The sequence below is a fragment of the Nesoenas mayeri genome (genome assembly GCF_963082525.1).
Source record: "Nesoenas mayeri genome assembly, chromosome: Z".
Classification (NCBI taxonomy): domain Eukaryota; kingdom Metazoa; phylum Chordata; class Aves; order Columbiformes; family Columbidae; genus Nesoenas; species Nesoenas mayeri.
The window spans coordinates 76,021,308-76,046,748 of record NC_137542.1 but is presented as its reverse complement, the minus strand read 5'-3'; the positions used below and the strand labels follow the sequence as shown (position 1 = coordinate 76,046,748).

Sequence of the window (25,441 nt, the reverse complement as noted above, 5' to 3'; positions counted from 1 at the left end):
TGGATGCATTTTCCAGTCTGACAAAAGAAAGAATCTGAGTTTCACGGAGGGCAAAATGGAGATACCATCTCCGAATTCCTCAAAAATCTGAGGCTGAATATTGTTTCCAAAAAGGATTTCTCCTCCGGCACTTGCGTGCAATAGTTTTGTTATTGTTGGGTCGTTGGAAGGAAGCGGGAAAGATAAGGGCGTTACAATTCATCACCAAGATTAATCGATATCAACTTTTAAGTAGCTGACTCCAGCTATTCAGCACTCAAAAGCTGAAGCTTGGGATTTAGCTCCATGATTGCAGAGAGACAAGTTGCCTTTTTCAGACCTCTTTGCAAAGCGGGTGAGCTCTGCAGAACAAGAGGCAGTCAGGGAAGGAGCACTTGGTCCTTCCTGGAGAACTCAAGCTGGTAGCAACCTCAACCAAGAATTCAAGCTAAGAGCCTTAGCATCATGTCAATAAAAGGCTTCCTGAAGAAGCATGAAGAGACTTCAAGAGAAGTGTTGACAATGGGAGATTAAGATAAGTTGCGTGCATTCATGGAAATGTCCCTTGACCCCACCCCACCCTTTATATGGAGAATGGCCAAGAGCCAGACTCTTGGAAAACGGGAAACTCAACGTTTCCCTAAGAATTAATACCTTTTCTTTTAGCCTCCTCCGCAGCCTGTCTTTGGAAGACTGAAGCAAATTGATTTTGGGTCTTTCCCCAATGCGCTCGTGAACACTGTCTTTCCGCTTGGTCTCCGACTCCTGGACGAACTGCTGGGACGGCTTCTCCACGGCCTCCGGGCCTCGGTGCGTCTCCACCGGAATGTGCACCGTGCAGACGGAGGCGTCCTCGATTTTCAAATTCTCAGTCTCTTTGGCATTTCTGTGCGTTTCTTTGTCATTGGGCGAGTGCTTCTGGTTGTGGTGCCATCTCCGGTTCTGGCTGTAGCCGTGGTGGCCCGTCCTGCCCGAGGAGTGAGGGGCCTGGCCTCCTTGGTAGAGTTTCTGGTGGTCCCTGCTGTGTTTGGTGCCACCTTGTTGATGATCTGCGTGTTGCTGAGGCTTGTTCCCACTGGGAAGTCGCTGCTGTCTCCTGGAAAGACAAAGGAAGGCATTAGTACACCCTTTCCTTCATGGTCCTGCTTGGTCAACACATCTTCTATCCCACCAAACAGCTCGGCCCTTGGTGGGTGAGCTCTGTGAGTGTCCCTGTCACAAAAGAGAGGACAATTTCTTGGGATCTAACACAACCTGGTACCAAGTCATGCCTCTAAATATCTTTCACTATTTCATATTTCAGCTGAAAGTTTCCATGAACAGCTAGACACCATCTGGTTCCCCAGAAAAACCTCAGAAAACCCAGATTGCTTGTGTTTTCTGTGTTGCTTTCGCACTAAACCAGGGAAGACCTGGTTAGTCCCAGCTCAGCAGCAAGAAGTCAGGCAGGAAAGAAGTATCAGGAGATATTTTTTGCTGAAGAACTAAGGAGGTCCTGATACACTTGGCCTGCAGCACCGCTTGCTCCTCTTGTTGGCCACCTGCGCTGTCCCAGCACGGCGCGCTGCTGTGTTGGTTTGCTGTGCAACATTTTACGCATATCAGGAATTTGTAAGTGGAAAAAGACCACAAAGCTAAAAAGCAAATTACTGAGTAAAAGAGATGCCCACACAAAATGGTTTTGTTTGGCCTTTCTTTCTACATGTCGCTCATGGAGAGGACACGTACATAGGTGAAGTGGTGGAGTCACCATCCCTGAAGGGGTTTAAAAGACATATAGATGAGATTCTTAGGGACATGGGTTAGTGTTACATTTAGGTTATGGTTGGACTCAATGATCTTAAAGGTCTCTTCCAACCATAATGATTCTATGATTCTATGAAGAAGCTGAGCACCATACTTTGATCCGGTGGCACAGGGAGCCAGGACCGTTATCTCCAGATAGGAAGCTGGATAAACGCAGCTCCAGGCAGGTAACACAGAAATTCAACAGGCAAAAAGAGGAGGAACTGCCCACAAATGGTTTGATCAAGACACTACAGCAGCTCAGAAGGGGCGAGCAGGCCTCTGCATGCTGGCTGTCACCGGCAGTCAAGATGGCAAGTCCCCAAAACAACACTGGTTGAATGGACTAAACACTTTGGTAGCCTTGGACATTTCAGATTTCCAGCTGGGCTGCAGTGTGGCTGTCCGCAGAGGGGAAGGCTGAGCCATCATAGTGGGGTGTTCAGCTGGAGAAGAGAAGCTCCGGGAAGACCTTATTGAACCTTTCCAGACTTAAAAGGGGCCTGTGAGAAAGATGGGGACAGACTTTTGAGCAGGGCCTGTTGCCATAGGACAAGGGGTGATGGTTTTAAACTAAAGGAGGAAGATTCAGCTGGACATGAGGAAGGAATTGTTGTCCCTGAGGGTGGTGAGAGCCTGTCCCAGGTTGGCCAGAGAGGTGGTGGATGAACCATCCCTGGAGACATCCCAGGCCAGGCTGGACGGGGCTCTGAGCAACCTGAGCTGGTGAAGATGTCCCTGCTCATGGCAGGGGGGGCACTGGGGGAGCTGGGAACGTCCCATCCAACCCAAACCACCCTGTGATTCCATGATCCTATGATCATCAAGGATGCAGTTAAAATGTAAATGGTCTCAGCCTTGGCCTGGGACTCTGCAGGATTTGTCCTGAGCATGACAGCAGCTCCTTGCCTGATCACTGCCAGTTTAACACTCGATACAGGCTCTGAGAGCACGTGAGATGCTTTAATACCTGGCTCCTTCCACGGCCGCTGGAGCAATGCTGGAGGTTCACAAGGGACATCTCCCCAGCATCATCCCCTGAAACTGGGAGACCGGTGACCACACTGGTCCACATTCATTATAATCCCCCTGCTCAGCCTCATCCCTTACCCCAAACCCTTCCTTCCGTCCCGATAAATAGCAGCGTTTATTTTAAACTCGCCGCATAGCGATTAATTTTATTTTCATCATCCACATGGCTCGGCTAAATACATTTGGACGAAGGAAGTGGCCATTCACAAATACATTTCAATGGTCAGCGGCTAAACAGTCTCCAGCCCTGCCTGCCAAAGCCATCTGCCCACCAAATCTGTATTCCTTGGCATCTCCAGGAGTTAAAAACCTATTTTCCGAGGCCAACTGGCTCTCAACCATAAAGAGTGAAGGCTCGTGTTTGGCGAACATGGGACGAAGAGGCTTGTTCGTGGTGGGAAGTGGAAGGAATTTGTGTTTAGTCTCAGACCACCAGATCCGGTTTTCTGAGACATTCAACATGTATTTTTTTTTTGCAAGCTGAATGGCAGGGAATTAAAAAAATAAAGAAAAATAGGAGGGGATGGGGGAAGCTTTCCTGTTTTCTGGAGCTTACAAGCATTTTATGAGTACAGATTCTCCGCATCAAGTTTTCCTGGCGTTTCTTTGTTTCCTCTCATAAATAGCTTTGTAGAGAGCAATGCTTATTAAAAGGGGAATGTCAAAATAAAAGTTAGTTAAAACCCTTATCTAGTACTAAGTCCTCACATGTTGAAGTGTGCAAGAGGCTTTGCTGACATAATTCAGCGTTTGCTTTATGTGGTTTTGCTCTTCTCTCAAATATCTGAATTTAACCGTTTGGGTGCACTTTCAGTCTTGAGTTATAAGCCAGACAGGCTGCTACTGTATTTAAGTTGCAAATATTGCACAGAAATGACAAAATTTGGACACAGACACAGCTTTAATTTAAGCAGAGGTAAAGGAAAACGTGTGGAAATGAGCTGGGAATCAGCCACTGCTGTAAATTCCCGCAAGAAATGCAAGCAGAGACATTCTTTTCCTAAAGACATAATGATGTTATAAACCAAAGCTTTTCTGTTTAAGGGCTGTGAAAGGAAAACAAAAATAGGTTTAAGATTTAAAAAAACCCATTTAAGCCAATGTGGAATGTGGGAGATTGTTCGGTTTGGGGCTTTTGCAATAGGACAGGGAGAGGACGAGCAGCTCTGTCTCCCTATGGGACAAACTATAAAGCAAGATCCCCACGGCAAGGGGCAGAGCAAACACAGACTGAAGATCTACAGTCACTAACCACAGGACGGAAAACACCAGAGTTAAACAAGTTAGGGGAAAAAGAAATTAAATTGGAAGAAATAAAAGGCAAAGGAAGGAGAACGGCAAACAAGAAGCAAGGTCCGTGACTTGGCAGCAGGCAGGGGTCTAGGGGATCATCCAGCATTCAGGCAACGACTCGTCGTGTGCTTTTATCTTCTCAACACCCTGGTGAAGAAGAAAAGCCAAGAAGAAATAGGACTCCGCAGCAAAAAAGAGCCGAAGTAGGGAAAACAAGGCCCAGATCTTAAAACTTTTTTTGACTGCAAAGCTTGAGAGGTTGGGATGAGCCATCCTTGCTCTCTGGTGTGATCGAGGTGTTGGGGACATGGAGAGTCCCAGGAAGGGCAAGATGGGGACCAGGACACCCCATCACAGGCAGGTTGAGATCATGGAAATCACCCTGTGCTCGCTCAAGGGCAGGAGAACCGAGATGGTGGCTTGTGGTGACCTTAAGCTGAGGGAACCAGACCATGGAGGAACCCAAAGGCTCTTCCCACTTCCAGTGCTTTAGGCTTGTGATTCTGAAGGGAGGAATCACATCGCAACATCCCTGAGAAAAGGAATAATTCACGCCCCAAAAACGCCGCTGCTACCGGGAAATCCTTCTTCTGTCTCTCTCTGTGAGGACACAATGTCTTTTGGACAATGCTGCTTCAGTTACAAGTATCTGGAGGACACACCAGTTTCTTACCTCTTGCCTCTATTTAACATTAAATAACTATTTTTACTTCAAAGGCCAAATTCTGCTTCAGCTCAAAACTCCCCCTGAGTTCAGCGGGATCAGGGTTTGGCCATCGGTCAATGTGGCAACTTAAAAGAGACAAAGAAACTGCAGAACTCAAATCCAAGGGGAGACAGCCGGGGTCGCCAAGCTGGAAATAGGATGGTATCGTTCGTGCTATGGTTTCTCCACCATCATTTTTTAAAATTTAATTAACTGAACGAGATACCTTTCAACAGAATTTAGATCTGACAAATGTCTGCTCTGCTAGAGGAGCCTACGCAAACAAATCTGAGGCTTCAGCTGTCTTGGCGATTACCAGCCTACGTGCTCAGAAATACGGGATTCCTGCAGGTTTTCACTCCACCGCTCACTCCCAAGGAAAAGGGCTGGAAGGACAAGGCTGGGGAAAATAACTCCAGACACGTGGACAGCTGTGGTCTAAAACACAGTTGCTCCGTCCCATCAGCCCTGTTCGTATCGCCCCTCAGAGTGAGACAAGTCCTCAGAGAGCCCCCGTTTGTCTGGCACGTGGAGAGCCGGAGGAGAATGTGGGTGGCATTCTGCTGGTGGTTGCATGGAGACCAGGTCAGGCAATTCCTGTAAATACGGAGAGTTGAGGAGCTACATCTCTAAGAGCACTCGGAAATATTTACCCTGTGGTGCAGAGCAGCCAATGTGGCCAAATGGATGGAGATCTCATCCCAAATGGATCGAGATCCTACCTGTGACTCTTGTTTTTGAAGAACCTGGTGAGCACCACGCTTGTCCTCAATCCTAGGCTACTCTTCCATGGGACAAACCCGCTGGGGAACACTAAGCTCCTCACAAGGGAGAGATCATAGAATCATTTTGGTTGGAAGAGACCCTCAAGGTCATCAAGTCCAACCATTAATCGACCCCAGGCACTACCCCATGTCCCTGAGAACCTCATCTCTGCATCTGCTCAACTCCACCAGGGATGGTGACTCCACCACTGCCCAGTAACCTGAGGGATACTGGTCTGGAAGGGACATGACGAACAGGAACAAGGTTATTTTAGAACTACTGTGCTACGAGCAGGAGCTTTGCCATCATTTTCTCATCCCTCCTCTGCAGCAGGATCAGCTGAAGATGAAGAAAGATGCACCAGCTTTGGTCCTTTTACTGGTGATGGTAAATCACAAGGAGATAAGCAGAAACGAGGCAGGACTTGTTCCTGCTGGTGGTCCTTCTGTGCCCACCTGTAGGTAGCAAACCCCAGGGTCTCCTTTGGCATAGAATCATTTTGGTTGCAGAAGACCCTCAAGATCACCAGGTCCAACCATAACCTAACTCTAGCACTAACCCATGTCCCTGAGAACCTCATCCATACATCTTTTAAACCTCTCCAGGCATGGTGACTCCAGCACTGCCCTGGGCAGCCTGTTCCAATGCCCCACAGCCCTTTGGGGAAGAAATTCTTCCCCAGATTCAACCTCAACCTCCCCTGGTGCAACTTGAGGCCGTTTCTGTGTGTCCCTGTGTCCCCTCAGCTCCTGTTCTCCAGTTGAACCCCCCAGGTCCCTCAGCCGCTCTCATCACATTTGTCACACCTGGTGGACATGGTCAGGGCGACCCAGCAATGAGCAGCTAATATGGACTCGCAGCCACTTGGGCAAGATGTTGAGAACGAAGAGCAGTGCCATGGCTAAGGTCAAACCTTCCACATCTCCTTCATCCTTCTGGTGCTTGAACAAAAACATCCCTCACTGCATGTTGCAGACAGAAAGTTTCTTCTGCCAAGGCAGGATCTCATCTCTTTGCCAAGATCAGGCCCAGGAATATGATGCTAAATCTCACGAGTATCTAACCATTGACTTTGATATTACTATGACTGCAATTAATTAGCAATTACCGTTACAAGGGATAGATTAGGATCTGTTGCAGGAGTGGATTCTGTGGGACCTTCTACGCCATGAAGATCCCAGATCTCAGTTCCCCATGACGCCCCTCAAAGCTGAGGACCAGAGCATCCCTAAGGGACAAAACAACTGCACCTGCCAACACAGGACTGGTGGGACTGGATCTGTGGGCCACCTCTCCCCATCTTCTTTTTGAAAATCTCATAGTGATTTTCCATCGCGAGGGAGAGAAATTAAATAAAACTCTTCAGAGTCACTACTGAAAGAGTCAAATTCACAGAGATCGATAGTGACTGGGTTCTTCACGGCTGTGCTAGCAAGCTGCCCAGAATACTCAGCATGAAGAGGGAAAGGGCAAGAAGAAGTCAAGTCCTCTGAAACGTCCCCTAAATGAACTGATTTCTCCAGGCACAGCCTTTCTGAATTAAGAATATTCCAGCCAGACCAGCTGCTTCCCCTTGTGTGATACAACTCCATAAATAACACGATAGGCAATCCCAATCTGATGTTGCTGGAGGGGTTGGGGCATCAAATGGTTTGGGTTGGAAGGGACCTTGAAGATCATCTGGTTCCAAACACCCTGTCACGGGCAGGGACACCTTCTGCTACACCAGGTTGCTCAACGACCTACTGCTCAAAGTCAACATCACCCATCGTCATTGGCTTTGGGCACCTAAGGGACATGGTGGTCCAAACTGGAGGGCCTGAAGGATCCCGGTTAGGAGCTGGTGGAATTTTATAGCATCTAAAACTGGTCCCAGAGGTCTAATTCTGCCCTGGGAGGTCAATGGGAATATTGCTACTAATATATAGAAGGGAAGGTCTGAATTTCAATTCTAGAGGCTTGACTTCCCCTCAAAGTGCTCTTCACCAAGCCCATGTCCATCAAAGACACTCTCATGTCTTATGTGCATATATAATGATAACTCAGTTTTGTAGGGAGCACGACCGCCCAGCCACAGCTTTTTTCTATCCTTGCCATGACTAAGAGTGGGAAATACTCAAATAAGCTTGACGGTTCCACACAATTTAATCGAAAACCTCAAAACCCCCCAGAAAGCAACAACCACCCGCTCCAAGGATGAAGAACACAGGACTTCTGTGTGTTTTCCCTTTGGCTTTCTCTCTCAAACTGGTTTCGTTTGGCTCCAGTTTCATTTTTGTTTGCATTTTTCTCAGATGAGACGGGAACAAAATGTCATGTTCACTCCTGAAAACAAAAATGAAATTACTCACACTTCTTTTATGCTTTTCTGTCACCAGGATTAAAGTCTGTCACGATCACTGGATGTGATCGTGTCTGGATGGGCATGACATTTTGGAAGTGTAGAAAATCCACCTGTCAAAACGGTGGTGGATCGGGATCTAAAATCACCTTTGAACAGCTGAGATGTAACGTATGCTTTAGGTCTTACACATCCGCATCCTTCAAAGCATACCGTGAACTCTAGAAGACAAGCGCAGCCAACAAAAGCAACACTATGAGGGTAGAGATGTTTTTGATGAGTTCACAGCATCTTGCTGCTGGGAAAAGTGTTATGAAACCTTCAGATAAGCCGGGAACAACCTCTCTTGTCACATCCTTGATCCTGGGGTACAGCTGCTGAAGACAACCCTCCCTTGGCCCTGGACATCATGTCTGTCTTTGTGTGCTAGAGATGATTTTGTGTGGCCTTTACAACATAACTAGACTCAGTATAAACCAAAAGAGTAGGATTAATTTTTATGCCAAGGGTGGCGAGAGCCTTGCCCAAGTTGGCCAGAGAGGTGTTGGATGAACCATCCCTGGAGACACCCCAGGCCAGGCTGGACGGGGCTCTGAGCAACCTGAGCTGGTGAAGATGTCCCTGCTCATGGCAGGGGGGGCACTGGATGCACTCTGAAGGTCCCTTCAACACAAACTATTCCATGATTCTATGATAGGACACAAAGTCCACCAGAGCAGACTCAGCAAAGCAATGAAGAGCAAACTTGTCTACTGCTAAAGTCCACCAGAAGCCCTCACATTCTGCAACGCCTGGTCGCACAGGCTGCCTGAGTCAGCAATTTTCTTCTAAGCTTCATGGAAATGAAGCTTCAGGAGAAATTTAAGTAGCTGCTTTGCAACACCAGCTTGGGAAAGATGTCCCAAGTACAGATGGCCTGTGAGATAGCTCCAAACCAGCTCACCACTTGAATGCTTCGCTGGATCTCCCACAAACCATCAGGGATGTCCAATGGAGGTCCTTGTTGCACAGAGCGGGCAACCAGCTACGAAGACACCCCCTGGACTTCAAGGCTGATTGCCCAGACTGGTTTAGAAATCACTGCAGCGATTTCATGTAGCAATCGCTTGGAACTGGTTCTCTTCAGAAACGACATTGCTTGGAATTATGTTTTTGGATTCTTCGCATACTGTAAACATGATTGCAAAAATTACATGAAAACCATAGGAAAATACAGCGACAAGGAACCCAGTCGAAACAGCTTAAAGCTGAAAGATGCAGCCACATACACGATATTCCCCAAAAATCCATTGAGTGCAACGACACAAGGATCCTGGACTAGTGGTAAGAATGCGAGTTGAATGAATATTGATTTATCTTTTTATTACTTCGCAATAAAAGAGCTCATGCTGCAGACTCCAGGCTGCCTCCTTTAAAAATACACCGAGGCTGACCAGTCATCCTGTGATCTGATAATCCTCTGTGCGATATAAACTTTAAACCCGTGCCAAGATGCGCAGACAGAGCCCACCACCGTCCCTCCACGGCCCCGTCCCTCAAGTCGCATCCTAAATAGTACGTTTGAGCCCCCACCTGCTGCCTTTTGGTCCAGCTGTCTTCCTTTAGACCTCTGTGACTCTTTGACCTGCGAGTGAGGAGACATTCTAGGCTTTTTTTTTTCCATCTCCTATTAATACCAGTGCTTTCTAATGAAGAAACAAATGTTTTTCCTGTAGACGCTAAGGCAAGATTTGACAGGATCTCCTAACAGCTGTCCAGACACATGAGCTTGACCCAAAATCCACAACAAACAATGACTTCCGACGCGAGGATCTGGTAAAACATCAACCCAATGGAGCAGAGATGCTTTGGATCTATGTGTGTCAGGAGCCTTTACCAAGTACATTAAATAAACTTATTAAAAAATTATGGGATAGCATTTACTGTAGATCAACCTGGACATTGACTTCTTGCAATCCAAGCGACAATCCTAATCCAAATCTTTACCTAAGCTTGACCGACTGTCAAAAGAAGACTTGTGCTCTCTTGACCCCATTCCTGTCTTCTGTTGACTTCATTCCTCCTCTTTCATGCAACCTGAGCCGTCCCAGGGTCTGATCCACTCCAAAAGTCTACGTTCTCTGAGATGAGTTTTGGCTCACCGTTTTGGAGAGGAACATGCTGCCCAGACATGGAGCCGGGTCACCTTCTGCATCTCCACGTAGCTCCTGGTTCTTGTTCTTTGGGGACCAGCAGCCCCAGCTTTAAATTGGAAATGGGGATGAACTGCAGCATCTGCACAATGCTGGGAACCGCTAGAGCAATGTTAGTTTAAATGAAATAAAGAAGCCTGTTGTCCACTCATGCCCCGGAGGCTGTCACGCTAAATAAAGACATTATCAGAGAAAGAGCAGATACTCAGCGCCTTCATGCCTGTTAATGACCCCGGCACCTTCCGAATCAATCCAGGGACTTTCTTTCCCACAGATGGTCCCTTGGAGACAGACTGCTGTGGCTTTAGAAGGAATAAACGGAAACAAAACAGTTAACAAATATCCAAAAATAGAGCGTAGTTAACTTCTTTTTTTTTTTAATATGGAGATGAAAAATCCCTGGGTGATTTACATGCCAGCAGAGATATTAGCTGCGTATAATAGATGCAATATTTTTAATACTAATATTTTGGGCTGAGACAAGAGAGGGAATGGAAAGTATTTCCAGTGCCTTGACTTCTTTATTTTGCAAACATCAGTTGCTAACAGGGGTCAGACAGAAATATTGTTTCTGCAACAAGAGCCCAAACAACTCGTGCTGGCAAGTTCTTTGCACTCTAACCATGCCAGGAGGCCCTGCAGAGCTTCAGCATGTTGCTCCCTCCCAGGTTTTTGGGGCCAATATCCCCAACTTGGGCTTGTAGAGAGAAGGAGTGGGTGGTAAACGCTCTCCTGCTGTGGCCAAAAACTGGAAGTCACCCATGAAACGGCACGGTCACACCGCTGAAGTGCTGCTGGGCTTCTTCGAATGGGTCAGGTCCCACAGAAAGACCTCGTGTGACACAGGGGATGTCACAAAGCCTTGTTTTACCCATCAAAAGCATCGACTCCTTGCCCTGACCTCCTAGTTTGGCTTCTGGATAACTTTGGAGAGGAACCTGGTGGCAAAAAGCCCTCAGTGCTCATATCAAGTGATCACCAGCAACGGCACATTTATATTTGAGGATTGAAAGCAGGAGAAAAAAACCAAGTTATTTCACTGCTGACAATAACTCCATGAACTCTTGCTGGAAAACAACGATGTAGATGGATAAACCCATTTCCAGGACTGAGGAGCTGGGGCGGAAATGCTCCACCAAAAAGAAAACCATTTCAATAACAGATCGGTTTCCTAGCGCAGAGGAACCTGCCGCTAGATTTCCTTCCCTCAATTCTGGACGTCTGAAACAGCATCACGTAGACGGTCCTTTTTTGTGACACTAGAAGAGCAGCCTTGAGGGACAGAGTCATGGGTGACGGGGTTCGCAAATACGAGGATCTGGTGGCCAAGGGTTCACTGCAAGGTCTGCAGCGGCGAAAAGTTCAACCACAGCATCTTCTCCTTTTTGCCTCAGTTTCCTTGCAGGGAAGGGGAGATGCTGAGAGCAGCCATCTGCAAAACAGCACTTGGAGGTTGACAGACAACAAAACACCATGGTGTTGTTTCATCTCTGGTTGTCTTCCCTGGGGATAGCTCTTCATTGCTTCCCTGTGATTCTTCCGACAGCTGACTGACCCAAAAGTCCCTATGCTCGCCCATGCGATGCAGACTTTCCTGCCAGGTTGGGTAAAAATCAATAAAACACATCTTTAGCTACCAAAGCAACACCAGTACAACCAAGATGATCAAGGTACCTCAAGTGTCACAAAAATGATGCGAGGCTGGAACAGCTCTGCTGGGGGACAGGCTGAGAGAGTTGGGGTGTTCAGCTGGAGAAGAGAAGCTCCGGGGAGACCTTAGTGCACCTTTCCGGACTTAAAAGGGGCCTGTGAGAAAGATGGGGACAGACTTTTGAGCAGGGCCTGTTGTGACAGGACAAGGGGTGATGGGTTTAAACTAAAGGAGGGAGATTCAGGCTGGACATGAGGAAGAAATTGTTGTCCCTGAGGGTGGTGAGAGCCTGGCCCAGGTTGGGCAGAGAGGTGGTGGATGAACCATCCCTGGAGACATCCCAGGCCAGGCTGGACGGGGCTCTGAGCAACCTGAGCTGGTGAAGATGTCCCTGTCATGGCAGGGGGGCACTGGGGGAGCTGGGAACGTCCCTTCCAACCCAAAATATTCCATGATTTAACGACCCTAATTCCTAGAAAATCATAGAATCATTTCAGTTGGAAAAGAGCCCTAAGATCATTGAGTCCAGCCATGAAGAAGACGAGACCACTGCTGGGAAGCAGCATTACACACACACCTTGTTCTTCTCACGCCTCTCCTGGTGTCCACTGACCCATTCTGACGTCCTCATGAGCTCCAGCACACCAGCAGCACATTTAATTGCAAAAATCCCGCCTCTCTGTTGATGCAGGACAGCATGGCAACCATAAGATAAGACGCGTTATCTCCCAGCTGGGTGGATAGGTGGCAGCGCAAGGCACTTTGCACGCAGAGGCAATTACGGCCGCCCAGCTCACGTGCGATAATTCATTAAGCCGCAGTAACGCAATCACTCAGCTGAGTCCTTTTAGGAACAAACCGCCGAGACAATATTGTCCTCCGGGGACCTGCAGTTCGGAGAATTAATTTAGTGTAATAACTCCCAGTGATGTTGTGGACAAACCGAAAGAAACAAAATGATTTGTCTCTAAATTGCCTGTAACCAACCCCTGGGCCGACGTCCTGCTCGTCGGCATCTGCTGGCTCCGCTCAGGACAGGCAAATGCTGTTTATTCGGGACTTTCCTGCATCTGAACACTTAATCCTTGAGGAACCTCCTTGTCAAGGACCATCGGTCCAACAAGGAGCTCTTCACCTTGTTCTCCGGGATGCTCAGTTCGAGCTGGCGCAGTTTTCTTAGTCCTACCTTTTAGTTTTAGGCAGTCCTGCGAGGAGCAGGGAGTTGGACTCGATCCTTATGGGACCCTTCCAACTCCAGGTATTTTATGATTCCTTTCTGAGATGCACCTTCAGCGCGGTTGTTAATGAAAAAGCGGCCTGTCCTCCACCACTGGCTCGAAGTTTCTAAATCTGAAGCAACACAGCGACCATTATTTTAACAGCACCTCTGCTTATGTGCTTTCAGCTGCCTCCAGAGCTTTTTGCATTGTTACAATACGATTTAACTAGATGCTCGTATTGCTGCTCATCAAGGACACAAACAGAGACTTACTTTTGTCCTTAAAAAACTACAATCTTGGTCCTGAGGAGTTTTCTCAGGAGAAAACTCTCTCGTGAACAGCAGCTTTTCACAGCCACTGTTAGGCCGGCTTGACTCCGGCTCAGCGGGGACGCCCGTGACATCCCCCATGGCTTTGGGATGTCCCCTCTGTGCCCCCAAAAAGAGTCTCCAGTCAGCCCCATCATCTCCCAAAGGGGACACGGAGGAGACAGGAGCATAAGGAGGATGAAAACCTGATTTCCAGATGCGCTTCAGGGCTTCAGACCCACGTGCTGTTAAATCTAATTATTTTGACTTGGAAATCCTATTGAGAAGGAAAAGGGTGTTTCAACTGTTTCAATTCCTTCCCTTCCTCTCTTTTTCTTCTGTTTCAAAACCACTTATTGAGTTCACCAAAAGCACCGCAAACTGTTTAGCTCAGTGTTAGTTCTCAGCAAGCACCCAGGCCACCCGAAGCATTTCGTTTTGTTCCAATTCAGAACGGCACTTTGGCACTAAAATAACATCTCAATATTGTTGCTTTTTTTTTCCATAAACATCCTCTCCTCTCACTGCAGAGCTCTCAGCAAATGACCCTGCAAGAACAAAAGACATTGCTGTATTGTTTTAAGTTCTCTTCCTTTCTGAAAAACCTCAATTAAAACGGTGAAAAAGCAAACGTGTCCCTACTATACTCTGTAATTATGAACTCATTTCTATTCACTCGCCCAGCGGGAGCGGTTTGTCCCCGTGACCTTTGGGAACAGATTTCCAAGGCTCTTCCAGAATCTCACAGCCTTAAAAACGCCACGTTTGTGTCAGCCATAAAACACATTCGCCTTCAACCAAAATAACTTGCAATCTTAAAATCCATGGTGAAGGCCATTGCTGTGACTATTTTTATTCGTGAAAGGAGCCCCCGCGCTGGATGTGGATGGGTAGATCGGCATGGGAGTGGCTCTGGAAACAGTGCAACCCTTCAAGACAGTGTGAAAATTGCATGAATATGGGCTGTCAGATCATTGTAAAGAGTTTTCAGATAAATACCTTGCACATCACACTCCTGATTGGTGGTCAAGATTTTCTTAGTGAACTTTACAGCACAAAAACTATCTGGCCCAAAGAGTCATTGCCGTCCCAACCTCTCGATTTGCCCATGCAATGCTCGTAAGAACAAACGTGGAGTTTTCTTTTGGTAAAGTCCCGCTGAGAGAAACATTTTTCAAGACAAAAATTGTGGGATAACTTGGTTATATATGTATTTACATTGGTTATATACGTACGCATATCTGGAGACAGACTTTTGAGCAGGGCCTATTGTGATAGGACAAGGGGTGATGGGTTTAAACTAAAGGAGGGAGATCCAGGCTGGACATGAGGAAGGAATTGTTGTCCCTGAGGGTGGTGAGAGCCTGTCCCAGGTTGGCCAGAGAGGTGGTGGCTGAACCATCCCTGGAGACATCCCAGGCCAGGCTGGACGGGGCTCTGAGCAACCTGAGCTGGTGAAGATGTCCCTGCTCATGGCAGGGGGGGCACTGGGGGAGCTGGGAACGTCCCTTCCAACCCAAACCATTCTGCGATTCTATGGTGTCTTGTCTGGCTCCCACTCCATTTTTGGTGCAGGTTCCACAAGGTTTGGTGTCTGCTCGCTCCCTGCATGGATCTCACGATATACCAAGGCATCCTGTGGTGATGGAGGTAGAGCTCAGAAGTCTCTGATGAAGGTGAGAACAAAAATGAGGTCTCCCACGTCCCCCCAAGACCTTGGACACAAGAGCGGTTGCTTCGTAACCTTCTCCCCAGTTGTAGAGCCACCGTGAGCTCCTGTTCCCCATTCCTTAGCACTCCCAAGAACAGGCAGCGCAGAAAGGAGTAAAGAGCCGTCGGTATGAAGAACCCACTGTCCTTCAGACCAGTCCCTGCTGCCACACAGGAACAAGATCCCTAAGAAATCCGGTGAAATCCTTACACCCCAGACACACGCTGCAGTTCTGGATCTTTCTTTTGCTGGAGCAATTATTTTGCTTTCCGTGAAGTAACATCATAAGGCCCTGAGCTTATCCAGCAGGCTATTACATTTTTATTGAGGTTTTATAACAGGGAAATGTTTTGCCGGGTGGTACAGAAAGCCTTTCAATCAGCTGCAGAGATGGAGAAAAACAACCTGCAAAAGCCTCCTGATGCCATAAAGTCTACTGGCAGCTTGGCAATTCAGGTTTAAATTTAGTCTGCAGGACAGGGGTCACCTCAGTCGCCAAGATCATAAAAAATAAAAGAATAAAAACTCTCGTGTTGTAGAGATTTTATGTAATGACAAAGCCGCTCTCAATAGAGAGGTGGCAACCCTGCAGCTGGGAAACGCACCCGGCTCTCCTGTTGCTGCCTCCTGGCATTACAAAAAGGAACAATGAAAGGAAAGGATTAAATTTGCTTAGATGAGTATCTTTTAACCCTTCTGTGCCATCCTTTAGCTAGGCACACGAGGAGGATGGAGCGGATATGGAGAATGGTAATGGAGACACATCTCCTGAAGTCCCGCTTACATGGAGCGTGTCCTGTTGGACTCACAAAGGTTTGTTTTTCTCTTTCCATTAGTCCTGAGCCCACAGAGCACTGGGGTGTTTACAGACGTATGTTTTCCTTGCATCGCATGAAATGTAAAGTCCTTTTAGTCATCGCTAGTGATGGAGAGAGGAGCTGTAAATACAGCATTGCCTTCCGTGGCGTGTTTAGCTGGCGGGATCGCAGCCGCACCATCTGCCTTCGGGGTGACTCACGACTGGGCACGTTGTCACCGACACCCTCACGTGTGGAAGGGCTCAGCGCTGATCACGACGGCAGAGACAAGAGCAGCTGGGTGGAAAAGCCCTGCTTAGTCTGTCACAGATTGAGACACAGGCGACAGGCAAAACAGAACTCCCCAATGGACAATAAACACCAACTGCTCACGGTAATGCCACTGGGAAGACTCTATGCGTGCTGCTCTGGGAATGATGCTGGGGCAGGGAAGTGGCTCTTAGATGAGCCAGACTAGGACTGACATTAGATATAAACCTGGTTGAATTTCAGATGGTTTCTGCAGAGCTATTTGATCGTCTGTGTCCTGTAGGTTCTGGGGCTGGGATTACTGCACAGGGGTGGTATTGGACTATTAGAGCCCTGTGACATGGGCACAGAATCACGGAAACGTTTGGGTTGGAAGGGACGTTCCCAGCTCCCCCAGTGCCCCCCCTGCCATGAGCAGGGACATCTTCACCAGCTCAGGGTGCTCAGAGCCCCGTCCAGCCTGGCCTGGGATGTCTCCAGGGATGGTTCAGCCACCACCTCTCTGCCCAACCTGGGACAGGCTCTCACCACCCTCAGGGACAACAATTCCTTCCTCATGTCCAGCCTCAATCTCCCTCCTTTAGTTTAAACCCATCACCCCTTGTCCTATCACAATAGGCCCTGCTCAAAAGTCTGTCCCCATCTTTCTCACAGGCCCCTTTTAAGTCCAGAAAGGTGCAATAAGGTCTCCCTGAAGCTTCTCTTCTCCAGCTGAACACCCCAACTCTCTCAGCCTGTCCCCCAGCAGAGCTGTTCCAGCCTCGCATCATTTCTGTGGCTCCTCTGGCCCCTCTCCAGCAAGTCCATGTGTGTCCTGTGCTGAGCACCCAGAGCTGGCCCAGCACTGCAGGGGGGTCTCACCAGAGCCGGGCAGAGGGGCAGAAGCATCTCCCTGCACCTGCTGGTCATGCTACTTGTGACGCAGCCCAAGATACCATTTGCCTTCTGGGCCAACCACTGAGCCCAGAATGGTCTTGATGGAGCCAAACCACCTCCTGATCTCATCTCCAAGAGGTTCCTCTTGACAAGCAGCTGTAGTGCTGCCCAGCAGCTCCACCCGCAGCCGGATGCCCACGGGTCATCAGGAGCTGGCTTTTTGATCACTGAAGGACCACTCCTTCAGCATGGAGCCTGGTGCAAGCTTTGTTCTCAACAACCTCCTCCTGGGAGAGGGGTCCCAGCACCGTGACCCCTGGCAGAGCCTTCTCCTCGACGCCTGGAAGGAAGGACAGCGGGCTAGGCAATGCCAGTGTGTCTGGCCAGCATGGCTCTGCACATCGAATGGGCTCCTGCCTGACCCTCCTGATACCATCTCTGTCCTGTTCTGTCACCGCCTTGCCCAAAGAGCAGCTGATGGACTAACCAGGTCCTAAGGACACCAGGTCTCCATACGGTCCTACCCGATAACCTCGTGAGAGGGTTTGGGAGTAACTACAAACACGGGGAGGAAAGACCCGGTGCCACTGCAATCTCCTCCATCTGTCGCTCCCTTGGTGGCAATCAAAGCAGACCTTCCTCTGCTTTTCAGTCTTGATTAAATGACCTGTTTTATCTGCTTGCTGCTCGCTGCAGCGCGTTTCTTCAGCAGAAACAGCCCTTCTCCCCCTACGCCGTTTATCCACGGGTACCTCGAGAGCATCCGCATCCGCTCCCAGCCTCTGCCGGGCGAGCCTGAACCAACAGATGCGTGAAGCGGCATTTCCTCCTCGGAGCTTTCAAGTTTATTGTGTCCTTCAGTTCCCTGGGTGACCTGGGGTCCTCATATTATGAAACAGCAAAAAAAAAAAGAGTGTAGGAAACTTTTGCTTTGCCTCTCATCTCATCTCAACCCCCTCCCCTTGCTAATGGCTCCATCTGGCTCCAGCCTCATGTGGTCCCACAACTCCCACCTGACCCTTTATGAAGAGATCTCGCTCTTGGGGGAGCGAGCTGGGCAAAGCTGATTCCTGTGATGTTTTTATGACAGGGTAAAGTGGTCGAGTGCCCTTTATGGTGTTTTGAAAGGAAATTGTACAGGAACAATGTCCCAAGCAGTGTGGCTATTGAAAAGCCCTTCACAAAAGGACTTCACCACAAGAGGAAAAGCAGCTTAATCAGTCCAACTAATCACTGTAGGTGGCTGAGTGTCCCCGAGGGTCTGTAAAATCAAATATAATGGGAAAATAAATATATCACAGCTTGCTTACGCTCCTCGGCGGAGCCACCGGAGGATCTGGGATGTTCATTGCCTGGCCCCGAGCCACCGTGACCATCCTTTGGGCCACCCCGATGCAGGACCACGGTGGTGTCTGTGCGACACCCCGGCTGGGGCCACGTGGACCAGATGAGATGAGCCGCAGGAGGTCCCTCAGCAATGTAGTGGCCCGTTGGGACGATCTGTGCTCCGAGCAGGGAGGCAGGACAGGGATGCTCACCTCAGATGACCCAGTTTTCGGTGTGAGCAGGAGGGGTCAGTGGTGCTTACACAACCCTCCTGCTTCAGGAAGAGGAAACCGCCCCTGACAGCCACCCAGGGCTCTCCGGGGAAGGACGATATTTCTGCCTCCCCCCAGCCTGGAGTCTAATTAAAACCAGAAAACAACGCAAACACATTAAAAAAAAAAAAAATCCAGACTGTTTTTTCCTGATCATTTAAGTGTAAAGCCAAGTTAACGGTTGGAAGCAAATTGGGACGAACTAAGAGAAAACTTGGGGACGTTTCTATAATCCTGTTGTCAAAAGCCACAGGGATGTGGGGCACGCTGAGGGGAGGTGAGGAGGGCACATGACATTCTTTGCTCCCACCCATTCTCTCCACGTACGAACCAGAAGGACCTAAGTGGTCTTCTGCTCCACCTCCTTATCTCCACGCAGGGGCTTTATGAAGGATGGACGTTCTGCCAGCATGGAGGACACACAAGGGATCCACATATTTTCTACTCAAAAGAGTAATTCTGATGCCATTTGGGAAGACAGGACTAATTAACTCTTAGGGTTTTATTCCATCTCAAAGCCACAGGTCTGTGCTTCCATCTGTAAGCTTGTCCCATAGGACCACCAAAAGCCCTGTGAGATACCAGCCAGCACATACACACACACACGAGGATTTCCTTTTGGTTGGGCGTTCAGCCCGGTTTGACTTTTGAATCCAACAAAATGTCATTGAACCCATGTAATTACAATGGCACAAACTTTTTAAGACTTCCCCTGCAACCCTTCCTTGCTCCTCACCAAAACTGTCCCCTCCCTTAGGTGACACAGAACAATTTCAGTCCTCTGTTAACCAGAAGACCAATAAATTAGTAGAAACTTCTCTGTCTTAACCCACAGCAACTCCATATATTCCTTGTAGACCTTATCTAAACTGGGCAACATTTCTTATCACTCCCACAAGGCCTCTGTGAACTTATCACCAGGCCATGGGGTTTGGACAGTTGGAACCTTCATCCAAAACCACGTCATCCCACGATGTCACAGGATATGAAGGAACACTGTGCAGCACCGAGCTGACTTGCGATGCTCTGGTAGATACTTAAGAAATGGAATTTTTGGGAACTTTCTGAAAGACAATGGGCCAAACTCAGAGTCCACCTGCCCAAGGAGACCAAGTCCCAGCACAGCTCGTGCTCCACTGGCAGAGAGGCAGCAGGTTGGGAAGGGCAGAAGGAGAGGACTTGAGAAATGGGTCCAGAGTATTTACTTTCCCTCAACTACTTGCTTGAGTTGAAGGCTGGAGAGGTCCTGCTACCACCCGGGGAAAATCCCTCCTTCACTGGAGTTATGGGAGATCAAACCAAGTTGCCATTGGTGACATCTAGGTAGAGTGGGTCTTGTGTGGCAGCAAAGAGCATATTAGCATTTGGGACAATAAAACCCTCTATGGTTCACATGGACATCTATGAAAAACTTGCTTTTGCTGTTCTCCTTCAACGATCCCATCAAGCAAAGATGTCCTCCACCACCTTCATCAGAGGGTGGCAGTTACACATCATGTGGCCAAACCAACAGAGAAAACATCAGGGATTTCTCACAGGTGACAAAGGGAAGGTGACACCTCTCCCTGGTCTCCTGCCCTGCTTGGAAGCTCTTTGCAGCGAGGACCTCACCACCTCCTGCAGGCTTTTACAACAACTTGTGCAACCAAACCCTCCACCAGATACGGCTTTGATGTTGAGCCCTGTTACTGAAAAAGTGTCCAACAGACCCACAGCGGTGCTTAAATGGGAAAGCTGAAGCTTTTAAATATTTAATCCACTCTTTGCTTCTACCTTACGCAACCAATGAAGCACATATGACTTGTGGAACATAAAAACGTATCATATATGCAAGGAGAGAGCTATGGTTGCAAGTCCATAGGGTTACTTCTCACCATGGGAGTGAAAGGTGCACGGCGGGGACCTCAGGGTAGGTGAGCCGCGCTCCTCCACATCGCGGTGACAGCATTTCCCGAGGAAAGGTGATGGGAAGGAAGCGGGGACAGGCGCTATTTATGGCACGGTCGAACATCGGCGCCGTTTTGCATGAGAAACAAAAGGTGTTGCACTGGCCCAAGACATGGCCCCTTCGGAATGTCACCATCAGAGAGGGGAGCGGAGCCCACACGTGCTCTGGGAGGGAACTGGTACTGTTTATAAGACCACAGCTGGACCTGTGCATTGTTGGGGACAGACTTTTGAGCAGGGCGTGTTGCAATAAGACAAGGGGTGATGGTTTTAAACTAAAAGGGTTCAGGCTGGACATGAGGGAGAAATTGTTGGCCCTGAGGGTGGTGAGAGCCTGTCCCAGGTTGGGCAGAGAGGTGGTGGATGAACCATCCCTGGAGACATCCCAGGCCAGGCTGGACGGGGCTCTGAGCAACCTGAGCTGCTGAAGATGTCCCTGCTCATGGCAGGGGGAACTGGGGGAGCTGGGAAGGTCCCTCCAACACAAACCATTCCACAATTCCACGATTCTATGTTTCTTGCAAATCCGTTGCATGTCAACCCTATTCCCACCCTTGGCCACTGCCAACTCCTTTCTAAGAAACCAGCTCTTCTCTTGGATTTGGCATCCAGAGTTTCTTCCCAAACCCCCTCCCAGCGCCTGCACCACCAAATGGCCCCGTTCAGCCTCTCCCAAGCCTCATTCTCTCCCTGGCCACATCCGCGGTCTTGCAATTTTGGGTCTCTCCGTATCCTGATGAGGATTAGAACAAAAAGCCCGAAACTCCCAATGGTTTTGCTGACCACAAAATCTCATCCTGAGCGATGTTCATACCACCTTTGTGGCTCCACCAGCTCTGAAATGAAGCTTTTGTCCCCCGGAATGATGCCTGGGACATTAAGATAACAGTGCTACAATTAAGTGTGAACAGCATTGTAAACTGCTTGTGCTCCGATATCGTGGGGCTTTTTTTCCTATTCCCTTTTTTTTATCCCATTCCCTTTTCTTTTCCCCTATTTCCTCTTCCTTCCCTATTTCTACGCTTTCCCCACCCGCCATTTCTACCATGTTTTTCTCATAAAATAACCATTGAGACCTCACTTGCTGCTAGAAATCAATTTTAAGGAGTGAGTGCTCCCTGGGGGCATCTCAAGCGACGCTAGAAGGACCAAAACTCCCCTCCTGGTCCCCAAAACACCACAGAGCCAAGCAGACCCTGAAAGTCCCCAGCATCAAACCATGTGGCACAGGGACAGGTAGGGTGCTGAGGTCCCCAGATGAAGTCGAGGGGATAGGAAAATGCTTTTTCCACTTAAATAACTATTTAAGAGACTGCGGTTTCACCCCAGCTCCCTCAACCTGGACTTATGTTTTTGTAGTTAAAATAATTATGTTTTCTGTGTAAGTGTGGACACCACTATGGATGTCTGTGTAGGTGGAGGACTTGGGCAGAACTGCATCCCCTCCACTCTTTCTATTTTATTAAATTCCTGACTGCTTAGGGATCGAATAGTCTCACATCTCCTCCCACATGATGCCGTATCAACTGGGTTATAGAATCATAGAATAATAGAACGTCCTGAGTCAGAAGGGACCCACAAGAATCATCCTGTTCCAGTGCTCCACCACCGTCTGGGTGAAGAACCTTCTCCTAACGTACAACCCGAACCTCACCTGGCATCTTCCTGCCATTGTCTTGGGTTTTACGGTTTCTGTCTCTCCTCCTGCGATATTATCCCATTGCTACTTGATCTGGGCTTTATCTTACCCTGTGATCTTCCAAGCCCACGGGGAAAAAAGGAGGGAGTCCCAAAGAAGAAATAAAATAGAGTTTGCTGCTGACATAAGCCTTGTCCACAGAGGAATGTTTTTAGGATGCTTGAGCAAACTCTTTGCAGCAGTTTTTTGGTTGCTTGGTAAAACTTAGGAAAACCAAACCGAGCAGAGGGTTAACTGCGTCACAGCTGTTCGCGAGTCGAGAAGCCATGCGGAGATTTGAGGATGCTCCAACTCCTGCTACAAGTCTCTGTAGGACTCCCCCAGAAATCCCACCCCAAGGCATCACAGCTCAGGCCCAGATTTCAGATCACTCCAGGAGAAAAAACTGGCCATTTCTTCTGTTCAGTAACACTGTCCTTGCAAACTTTTAGTAAAGCCTCACTGCCCCGGTTGTGTTCTCTCAGCCACAGCAGAACACGCCAGCAGAAACCAAGCTCCCTCATCCCCCTCTTATTTTCACATTTAACCGTAGTCACGGTTCCTACCAAGTACTCTAGATGCCCCCATATAATTAAATATGCAATTGACACAATTAAATATCCAATTGACCCAATTCAATTAACTCCAATGGACTGGAATCATAGGAACTCAGCTGCCTTTTTAGGCATCCGACGCTCGCTGTAACCCCCTCTCAACCATCCCCCCTTTGCAGGCGACCTTGGAAGTCAGCAAATTTTGCTTTTCGATAGAAAGAGAGGAAGCAAATCACAAGGACTCAAAGATTTTACAGATAATACCTTGCCAGCTGCTGCTTCTAATAGAAATGAGGTATCAGGCTATGCTGGAATAAGAGGAAGAGAAGGTCCTTAAGATAGTCCTGGAGCAATACAGGACATACCACAGATTTAAAAGACAAATGAAAGGGACGGACAGACTCTGTATTTTCAGGATGTTACTGCTCAAATAAAAGTTTTTTAATTAAACCAATGCTGGCAGCTGCCAAACAGCAGTATTGTGCAAAGACACTCCATGAGACAGTGTGGAGAGATGTGCATTGAAAAAGAGAAGATTGAAAAAACCAAACCATTAGAGATGCTTCACCCACCTCCGGTCGTTTCTCCTCCTTCTGAAGAGTTTTTTGGTGTGTGCGATTTCAGCTTCATGAGGCAACGGATGGTAACCCTGTAAAACAGAGAGAAAAGCAGCGATCAGCTCCAGGATACAGGAGACACGTATATGGAAGGGGTCAGAGAGAGACAGAGCTGGACACCCTCCATGTGAGCATGAGAAAAGAAACAGTTCACATTCAAACATCCTCACAACATCTCAGACTTTATCAACGTGGGTCTGGAAATCCACAGACCTGTACCTGCTCAAGGATGGTGCAAAGAGCAGGCAATGGATTTATCTGTGATTTCTGGATGGGACAAGCCATACGTGCAAATATTGGTGGATCCCAATATACATCATCTATAGGGAATTCACCCATGTTACACACCACACTGCTGTGCTTAAGCCATCCATTTTCATTGGGTTGTTTCCTTCATATTTATTCATCTAAAATCCAGCTGTAAAAATGTCTGTAAGCAGCCCAGAGAGGTGGTGGCTGAACCATCCCTGGAGACATCCCAGGCCAGGCTGGACGGGGCTCTGAGCAACCTGAGCTGGTGAAGATGTCCCTGTCATGGCAGGGGGGGCACTGGGGAGCTGGGAAGGTCCCTTCAGCCCAAACTGTTCCGTGATTCTATGATTTTGAGGATACTGAAGTAAGGGAACATGAGCCATAGCTGGCAGATGGGTTGGGGTTGTGCCCCCACGCCATTAGCAACTCAACAACCACATCATGAAAACCTCACTGAGCGTGACCACCACGAGGTGGTCAACCACTGAGGAGTTAGAGCGAGTGGAGAGAAGGGAACGGAGCTGGGGAAGGGGCTGGAGCACAAGTGTGATGGGAGCGGCTGAGGGACCTGGGGGGTTCAGCTGGAGAACAGGAGCTGAGGGGACACAGGGACACACAGAAACGGCCTCAAGTTGCACCAGGGGAGGTTGAGGTTGGATGTGGGGAACAATTTCTTCCCCAAAGGGCTGTGGGGCATTGGAACAGGCTGCCCAGGGCAGTGCTGGAGTCACCATCCCTGGAGGGGTTGAACAGACGTATAGATGTACACAGAGATGAGGTTCTCAGGGACATGGGTAGTGCCAGGGGTGGGGTAACACTTGGACTCGATGATCTTCAGGGTCTTTTCCAACCAAAACGATTATATGATCTACACACTGACCAACCCATAACACCCCTGGGGAAGGGACAGGTGGCATCTACCTACTGGAAATAACTGCGATGACCAGGACATTGAGCAATTTGCAGCAGTGACATCAGTGGAAGAGCTGCGTGTAACTCAAGCTGCTGCCTTGGCCTCTCTCCACTGAAGGTGCCGACTCTGACTTGGTATGTTCATCTGATAAGGGAGATGCTGTATTTACCGGCCTACTATGGTCACCACAAGGCTTCATTAATGTCATCAAAGAGCTCTGAGGCTCCTAGATGACAGGCACTACATAAGTGCAAAGTGTTATTTATTTTCCAGGGACTACAGAGCTATCATAACCATAATGAATTTTATTTATGCAGTATTGTACATCCCCGGCTGGCAATAAAAGCCCCGTAAAAGTCGCTCCTTTTATTTCCATCACAATCTAGCTCAGCATCTGAGCTCCATCCGCTGCTGGTGAATCAGCACGAGCCACGAGGCAGCAGCCTGGCCAAGGGCTGGGTGGGAAACCATCTCATGGAGCAGCAGCTTTGTCACATTGGCATGACAACATAACACACCGGCTTAAAGAAAATAAAGTCCCTCTCTGCGTGAAGAGCCTTAAAGATGACAGTTAATTTTAGTAGCGGTTACTGAGACAATAGTATTTGGAGTTTCTCTGGTGGAAGAAAGGTTGCTGGAGATAGTAATGAATTTAGGCTTGTACACCAGAGAAGGCATCTGCAAGTCCAAGACGAATTTGGTTTATTATGACCATCCACCTTGGCCATCTGCAAAGAGCCTGGAGAACCTGCTACAGCAGCAACTCTGGAGTTCCCATGGCAGCTGGAACCTTCCACTTCAAAGACCTTTGCTCTTTAAGACGTCAAGCACTGAAGAACTCAAGAAGTCCCCAGGTAAGTCCTGCTGCATGTCCCCATTTGAACCTTGCTTTGGTCACGGTCCTCAAGTGTGTTCCCTGAGAAAGTAGTTTCCTTTTTAACTTTCTTCTCTTATAA

The 25,441-nt window shown here is 48.4% G+C and overlaps 1 protein-coding gene across 2 annotated transcripts in view; it reads right to left on the bottom strand.

The window, feature by feature from the left end:
- CTIF (cap binding complex dependent translation initiation factor) overlaps positions 1–25,441 on the bottom strand; it is a gene marked incomplete at both ends in the record, with an annotated part of 118,945 nt that overhangs the window by 37,366 nt on the left and 56,138 nt on the right. For both annotated transcript variants that reach the window (XM_080362906.1, XM_080362907.1), the window contains 2 exons: positions 634–1,075; positions 23,276–23,352. In XM_080362906.1, coding sequence (XP_080219032.1) covers positions 634–1,075; positions 23,276–23,352 — 519 coding nt within the window. The remainder of the gene's footprint in view (positions 1–633; positions 1,076–23,275; positions 23,353–25,441) is intronic.